Genomic DNA, 8,928 nt, shown 5'->3' on the forward strand with positions numbered 1-8,928 from the left:
GCTTTTTTATTGTTCTCCATTCTCTAGGTATATTCGCATGTGTGGGACGCATATGAGGGAAAAGATCCAAAATGGCCGACTTAATCTACGAAGGAGTAAAAATTTGAGGAATAATCATGCACCGGGTAGTCGTGGTATTCCTGAATGACAGAAATGGGGCCAATAACGGTTCGGCAACCTCGGAGTAATGTCGGTAATGATGTCCGGCAATAAAATCAGAAGCGCATAAGCCGCGTGGATCTCGGGTATCTTTGGTAAGGGTAAAGATGGATTTGGACACGGAGGCGGGATAAGGAGATCCGTAGGAGTGACTCTCCGGCTAGAAGCCCTCGAGTGTGCCCATAAGGGCACAAGATCTACGATTTCCGTGGCAGGGGTTGGTCTCTCTTCGTGGTGGGGGCTGGCGGCTCCGTTTGGAGGGGGCATCGACTGTCAGCCTGGAGGGAGTTGGAGGGAGTACCAAGCCAGCCAGACTTGCCAGACGAGTTTCTGCCGAGCCACGGCGAGCTCACTTTCCTATTTCTCTCGTGCGATCATTTCGAGTCACCGAACGTAGCCGCCAGTGCCTATCAGTACTACGGCGACCAGAAAGTGAAGTGTCCAACCCTGCGGTGACCTTTCCGGCCTCCATCGATCCGACCTAACCTACGAGACTCACCTGAAAAGTGCTATATGGATTAATTTCACAATTTTCCGTGCGCGAAAGGCACTTGCCGATTAAAAATCCGAGTTTTACGTAAAAAAAAGCCGTTGGTTCGAAAGAATTTCTCGCGGTAGAACTGGTGAATGTTTGGAGGTGGACTCTGAAACAGTTGATGCACCTGCCGCAGTGGTTTTGCGGCGCCACTCACGTGTTGCATGTGTGCCGGCTATCCATCATGGTCGCGGACACGGAGTAGCTCTGATTGGTCGGTTCGTGGTCACGTGGTATGGTAATTGGGTACGGTGGGCGGGAAAGCACGAAGCTGCTTCGACGAAGATCGCAAAAGTGTGGAAAGAAAGGAGAGGATAAGCAGCTGTCTATCCACGCTCTCTGAAAATTTCTCTCTTTCTCTCACCCCCTTTTTCTCTCCCCTTCTCCTCTCAAACTCTTTCTCTATCTATCTCACTCCCCCCCCCTCTCTCTCTCTCCCTCTCACGCTTGCTCTGTTCTCCCTAGCTATTTTCTTTTCCCCTCTCCGTCTTTCTTTCTCTCCTCTCTCCTTTCTCTTCCCAGGAAAAATCGTCCTCCCAGGAGAGGGGGAAAATCATGAACCGCGATGCAGTGTTTTGCGTGCGCGATTTGTGACTATGTGTGCCAGGAATTTACCACAGTTGGGGATTCGTGAAAAAAAGTTTACCGACGGAGAACACATTGGATCATGAAAGATTTTCAACGCTGGGTGCAAAACTGCAGGATAACGTAGAGTGATACGGATAAAGCGCTGTTATAGGCTACGAACGATTGGTCTAGTTTAGCAAATAGAACGTTATTCAAGATGAATTTGTTATCCAGACCAAGCAACGATAGTTTATAACGTCGTGCATGATCAATCCAGGATAGTCGAGGATTCGTCGAGTGTTTCCTGGTTTTGTCCGATAGGATAGCGCGAAGATGAGCTCTTTTCTGATGAATCCGTCCGCCGGCGGAGGGTACCATCATCACCAGCACCAGCAACCGACAGGAAGTCATCATTTGGCGGCTACTTCCGTCATGGTAGATCCGAAATTCCCTCCGAGCGAGGAGTACAGCCAGAGTAATTACATTCCATCGACGGGAGCAGAGTTCTTCGCCAACGGTGGCGGAGGGCATCATCTGAATCATCCACAGGGTCATCAGCTGCAATACGGATACCATCAGCATCATCACCAAGCAGCGTCGACTCCTTACGGAGCGTCGTCGGCGGTCCAGCTGAACGGTAGTTACGCAGGATACGCTGGATATTATAGTCCACATCATCCTCATCACCAAGTTCACGCGGTCCATCATCCAAGTTTGCATCCCCATCATCATGCGGTTGGTGCACTGGCGATGCCGCCGGAAGCCCAGCAACCGCCATTGACCTGCGCAACCTCGATGCAAAATCAGCAACAGCCCCAACCACCAGCGACAGCGTCAACGGTCCACGGATCCACAGCGTTGTCCCCTAGTATTTTACCGGTAAATCATGTTCAGCAACAAGAATCCCTGCATCCGCATCAGCAACCACCGCAGCAACAATCCCACGAGAGCAACGTTTGCAGTCCGGCTGGGTCCGGATCCTTGCACCGGGATAATTCGCCCGATGTCCAGCAACAAGCAACGTCTCAAGCAACGCAGCAGCAACACGTTCAGAACAATCAGCAACATCAGCAGCAACATCACCCGGAGGACGCGTCCGACCAGGACGATATGGAGGATGACGCGATGGATGGTTCTCCAGGGATGATGGAGGATGACGAGGAGGATGACGAAAATGGTGGTCGAGTTGTTTATGCTTGGATGAAAAAGATACACGTTGCTGGTGTTGGTAAGTTCCGGATTAGACACTGTTTATCCACTCCTATATAACGCTCCCATATATCGATCCATCAGGCCTCGCCAGCTCTCAGCTCCTTTGGCCGACGGTAAACTTGCATGGTCGATTCGAGCCTCTCATATATCTCATTCGATTTAAACTCCAGGAACATTTGGAACCAATCGTTCCTCGTTAGTTCTCAGACTCCCTGGAGTCAATATTTGGAAACGTCGAACCTTTCGAGCTTTTCCAATTGACAGGAATGTGTCTATATGTATATATATAAATGTGCTCCATTCTTGGTAATGTTCATGGGACGCCATTGTGAGACTGAATTTCATGCGAGGTGTCGCGATGGGTGGCTTTTAGTAGAGTTGGAAGAATTATGGGCCGATATTTATCGCAGCACCTTTACGGATTCGGCCACGGCTAATGTGCCGCCATTTCTCAAGTCCTACGAGATGTCACTGCGACAAATGGTGACGCTCTTAAAACTCCGAAATTAAAGGCGCCGACCAACAAATTTGCCCATTCGACATGCCGACTTTACCGAGGGGGAAGCATAATATTGATTGCGAGTGCAAGGTGGAATCGAAAATACATCAGGTGCAAATGTTCCTTTTTTTATTTCTTTTCCTAATACATCTAAGAAATAAAGCTTTGAGGATTTCTCAGCCCATGCTTCTTACTACCTCGCTCGTGAAAATTTGATTCTATCGTTGGACTTGATTTTTCGAGAAATTTTCTTTCAACTTTTGCATGCGTTTGCTGAAACAGAATGGTGGGTCTTGCGACAAAAGCCGATGGTAGCCCGATTTTAAAATTCAAGGAACTCCTGATGGTATAGAGAAAACTGCAGTGTAATATTCTTTAGAACTTTTGCGCCTTTGCAATTCTAAATTTCTATCCTGGTTTACCGGCGAAAAGTGCAGTTCATACCAACTTGCATTTTTTTCTTTCCATCGAATCCGGATAAGGTTGGTGCGCAGAGGGAACTTGGGTGTTTCGTATACCTCGATTCAAAATTCAACAATGCAGTTGACTATATACTTCCGGCAGTGGTTCCTGCTCAAAAAATTTTATTATTTGTCTAATTAGGTTTTTCGTTATTGGTCTCTCGAAAGAAATGTTTCCTTGAAAGTACACAACGAAAATGTTGAAATTGAAGAAAAATTGATATATACGGATTATTAAGGGAAATAAAGGAGACTGATGTAAAATGGGTAAAACTGGCGTTGAATCATGGGAGTTGTGGTCGCTGGTTGTCCAAGTTTGATGTTGGAGGTATGCGAGATGCCGTCGGCCTGTCGGAGTCCGCAATCTCCCCTCGTAGATGTCGAAGGCCGGTCACCGGACGTCACAGAGACGGGGCAGAGAGCGACGGTCACCTTTGGAATGGAATGTGCCTGCACAGATTCCAAACTAAACTCACTCCACGCTTCCTATCCGATCTGTTGGACCACCAGCAACCGATTCCTCACCGGACAGAAGGATACGTATCCGTTCTGCGTCTAATAATTCACAGGGAATCGATCCCAGGTCCAATATAACCCAAAACGTCCAGTCGACTAGACGTCGCCGATGAAATTGACCATTTACACCCTGGAAATCTCCCATGTCATCCCTAAAACTCAATAATCTGGTGTAACCACTCTCGCTGCACCTTGCAAAAAGTCACTAATCGGCGCAGAACTGATCGTCCTTGAAACTAGATTGTTACCGCAGTTCTTTTGTTCTTCTTCAACGCGCGCGCGAGTGCAGGTACCCCCCCCCCCCCTCTCTCTCTCTCTCTCCGGAGTTTTTAGTCCACTTGCTGCACATACTGTGCGTGCTGAACAATCTGATCGGAGCAACAATATTCAACACTGCACTGGCTTGATTATACTTTCGTGCCGCAGTCTGCTGAATTTATAATTACTTGCACATTTTGCTTTTACAAACTAGGCAGTATTCTTTCGAGAAATTTTTAAATCTGATATTTTATTGGATAAATCGTTTAAGAACGGTCGACGTGATCTTTGCAACGTAATGCACACTTTAAAAAGAAATTTCGAGCCACGCGTTAATTCAATGATTACTCTGTTGGACTGGATATTCGTTTTGTTGGTGCGATGTCCACTTCCGCTAATTAAATAAGATGCTTAACGCGCTTATTATGATATATCTTAAAAACCGAGTCACGCCTCGGGTACCAAGTAACGATATAATTTTGTAATGTTTTAAATCCCGTCACGAGCATTCGTTTCCGTTATCTCTTTCAGGTTTCTCTCGATGAAAGAAAGAGAGAGAGAAAATAGCGAGCGTTACACTTCCACCCTTTTGCTCTTTTACTCTGACAACTTTTCAGTTTTGAATGGACGATATTGAGAAAAAAAATTCTTTCAGAAAGAACCTCGAGCAACAAAGAATTTACAAGTGTAGCAAGCTCATTCATTACTCTTCAACTTACAAATACTCGTGTGACACACATATCTGGTAAAAACGACTGGAAAATATTAACGAGCGATCGATGATGATTCCTGGAAATCAATGTTGATGCACATGGAGCATTAAAAATATAATTGTTGGGTGTAAAAATATACTTATGGAATGGATAAAGCTATGCTAAGATGGCAGGCTTGAGTGAAAAGGACGAGTCTCCATCTGCATAATAAGCAGAAAATTGTGTAACGAGTTTTCTTGCGACTAGACTCGACTACGTAAACACAGCATCCGCGTGATGCAAACCATTCTGCGTGTCGCATTTAATGAGTCTGCAAGAAATTAGTCAAACAATTCGGTCTTCGCATTCTTCTTCCCCTAATAAAAAACTCATTTCTTTCTTTTCATCATTCCTTTCGTGGTCGCAGACTTTCAGTCTCGATCGCGACGCAACAAAATGTAGAAAATTCCTCGATGAAGCAACGTATCGAGATTATTAATTTTCAGACTTTGCTTTGCTAACAAGAATAAAGGAGGCAAAAATAGGGAGGTATTTTGAAAGTTTGAGGAGAGTCGGATGAGTGATCGGTATTGGGTTGTTTATATTGTGTAGTGCTTTGAGAAATGGCATGTCGAAGATTTAATAACGGAGATTGGTTTGTTGCAGCGAACGGCTCGTATCAGCCAGGAATGGAGCCGAAGCGTCAACGCACGGCTTATACGAGGCACCAGATACTGGAGTTGGAGAAAGAGTTCCACTACAACCGATACCTGACCAGGCGACGGCGGATCGAGATCGCTCATATGCTGGTTTTGTCCGAGAGACAGATCAAGATCTGGTTCCAGAACCGACGGATGAAGTGGAAGAAGGACAACAAGCTACCAAACACGAAGAACGTGAGGAGGAAGAACGCGAACGGCCAGTCAGCACCTCAAGCTAAGACCGGCAAGGGTGCGAGCAGATCGAAATCGACGGGGAACAACAACAGCCAGAGGAAGAACAACAACAACTCGCCGTCCAGTGGAATGGAGAGTAGTCTGGATTCGAACGTAGGAATGGAAATGGCCGATGTGCACTCGAGTCTTCCGCATCCTGGCGTTGTTCATCCTAGCTTTCAAGGTCACCCTCATCCGCTGGCCCACCTTCAGGCGCAGCTGAGTCATCATCACGTGGGAGGAATGATGGACACGCCCGCAGGATCCATGGGACACATGGCATCGGGGAGTATCAGCCCTCTGGCACCGGCAACCAGTCCTGCTGGACTATCATCCAACGTAAACCAGTCGCCCAGTAAGTCCGAGTACGGACTAATCAATCTGTAACACCTGTCCACCAACTATCAAACTCATTTCGATCTATGCCATTTTGGCCAATTCGTTCCCGCCTGAATTGCTACCAATCGAGCCTCGTTTCGAACCAGCTTCTCCTCCATTGCATCGGTAAACTTGTTCCCCAATGTCAAACCGAGTCGTGTGTGTGTCGATCTCTCACGACGCGTGCTTGACTTGGTCGGCCAACGTGAATACTCCAGTGAGCGCCAAGATTTCCATTCCCCGAAGTGTGTCCCGGAGAGCCAACAATCGTGATTATATATCAACACTGCAGGGAAAGGAATCTTTAAAATTGTTATTTGTGAGGGTGGTGAAAACGCCAGTGAAAATCATGGATTTCATCGAAAGAAGATGCAGGGGATTTTCTAGATCCGATTCTGAGAATCGGTTGAGCGAATGGAGGAATTTTTATTGAATAATTAACGAACGATTGGAAGATTTTATTTGTGGGAATGAACAGCTAATGGGTCTAAAGAATTATTTTGGTTTCGTCGAGTGTGTACAGCTTGATCGCGTCCAATTGGATCTCAGTCGAGCCTCGATTCTTCCATTGCGAGTGTGTGGCAGAAGTTATTATTAGTGCAGTCAAATTGTTAGAGAGAGAATAATGCTTCTTCTACTTCTTCGTCAATTTGATTTCTACGCTTTTTAGGTGAGTCAATAACGCGCTAAAATGATTCGGAATTAACATTCGAAAATTGTCCTTTCTATTTGATTTGAAAAGTTCCCCAATGAGTTTGACCGATTTGTGCCATACTTTGATATTCACACGGAAGAAGCTGTGCTCCAATCATTCAATTATATTTCCACGATCAATCGTAGCTCAAGAGTAAATGCTGGAAACGCGTTTCTTATAAGATATGTACATAAAATTATGGTATCTGTATATATATGTATGTGTAAAAAAAGTTTCTTAATGCTATACGATTAAAATACAGCGTTTATGTTTCGTATATTATATCACATTAATGTACGACTTTAGCCGAATAAGCCAAGACAACAAGACACAATCATAACGTTAATTAAGTCATAAATTTTATTATATACGATCAATACACCGTTTTTCCGTGTACTGAACAATGTTACTCAAATCACGATTATTTCGGACGAACTCTTGGTGTGAATTTTCTTTCATTCGTCTCTTGTCCAAGGGTTAATTTAAAAATTCTGAGAACCAAAGTTTCGGTATTTTTCGATCGGATAAACGTAAGAAACATCTCCAGCAGCAATTTTTCATGCCCCCGTCTCACCGGCAAAAATGAACAAATCATCGATCCTTTTAAATCTGAAACAGCTTTGGCTAAGTGTTTAGTTATCGGAGCGGGCGACAAGCCAGCATAAACCCCATTTTCATCGTAGTTTGATTGTAAATAGTACTCGAGATCTATTTTTATGGAGAGAACGCAAGGAATGACCAATAGATAAGTGGAAAAACACGTAAGAAACAGACAGTGTACTTTAGACGAGATGAAATCAAGGATTCCCGAAGAGGAGGAAGGAAAAAGAGAGTGAAACAGAGAGAGTCGCTGTGACGATATACCAAAACAATACTAATTATAAACAAAGTAGCGTTACACTGTGTATATGTAAGGCACGTTAATTCTAAAGCTCTAGTGGTAAAAAATGCGAGATAAATGAAACAACTTTAGATTTACGAGTTACGAGACGTTCTGTAAGTGTGACATTATACTCCTTAATTAATAATTGTATATAGTATGTACGACGAGGACGTAATAATTGGGCACACACACAAGCATACACATACTAGATACATTCATGAACACCCATCTTATACACAGACACAGCAACACTTATGTTTATATTGATTATAAAATCGATCAAATACAATCGTCAAGTAAATAAATGAATAAATAAATGTTTCGTAATTTACAATAACACAGAGAGTGGATATCCATGCCCCAATTCCATTTGTTAATTAACGACTAATTGTAGGCAGGAGCAATTTTTCATAAAAACTTCCTCGTAGCTTCAGTCACGGCTCGGCAGGCTTGAGAGGTTTGCGTTCGTTGTAATCGTGCAGGAGCGATATACATATACTAATCATATTTTGTATATGTATATGCAAAAAACAATGCAGCTGAGCTGGAAGTGTGAAAACATTCCACACTCGCAAATGCTAATCGAATTTCCGCTCGATAAATCATTTGGCACGCAAACCAGTGCTAATCAGGGAAGATAAAACGAGTTTGTTAGTAGACACTTAGCTACATACCTTGCGAAAACTGAATAAATATATCCTGTATTATGAGCATACTGGGCAATCCCGATTCCAATATTTATCATTCAAACCTGTTTGATGGTAGCTTCTTGAAAATTGCATCCATTTCCCAAACATGAGCGGAAAGGCATGAGTCTGTCCCTTTAAACGCTCCAGAATATGCATAGATGTTAGAAGACGCGTATCTCCGAAACTATAAGAGATATTCAAATTTTCCTCAGGACCTTTTCGAAGCCTCCTACTAAATGCGTGCAAAAGAGTCTTATGTAAAATTTTGATATCTCTGATAGTTACAAAGATAAACGTGCATAAACATTTTTCTACGCTCATGCTTCGAGGCCTTTTAAGTGGTGAACTCTGCATGTTCCTAGACGCTGGTCAAGGAGGTTGAATCGCAAAGATTGACCTTAGCGTTGTGGTGGGAGGAAACCTGGTAATTTTTGAAGGTGTATCAGGCAA

The 8,928-nt window shown here is 44.1% G+C and overlaps 1 protein-coding gene across 1 annotated transcript; it reads left to right on the forward strand.

Moving 5' to 3' along the window:
• The first annotated feature begins 347 nt into the window (after positions 1–347).
• LOC136773008 (homeobox protein Hox-A4-like) lies at positions 348–8,085 on the forward strand. Its single transcript, XM_066726320.1, has 2 exons — positions 348–2,489; positions 5,566–8,085. Exons 1-2 carry the CDS (start codon positions 1,595–1,597, stop codon positions 6,219–6,221), a joined length of 1,551 nt encoding a protein of 516 aa, XP_066582417.1. The 5' UTR covers positions 348–1,594; the 3' UTR covers positions 6,222–8,085.
• The last annotated feature ends 843 nt before the right edge of the window (positions 8,086–8,928 follow it).

This window comes from Prorops nasuta, unplaced genomic scaffold, assembly GCF_024137725.1.
Source record: "Prorops nasuta isolate Cenicafe-Biocafe unplaced genomic scaffold, Cenicafe_Pnas_1.2 PNAS00004, whole genome shotgun sequence".
Classification (NCBI taxonomy): domain Eukaryota; kingdom Metazoa; phylum Arthropoda; class Insecta; order Hymenoptera; family Bethylidae; genus Prorops; species Prorops nasuta.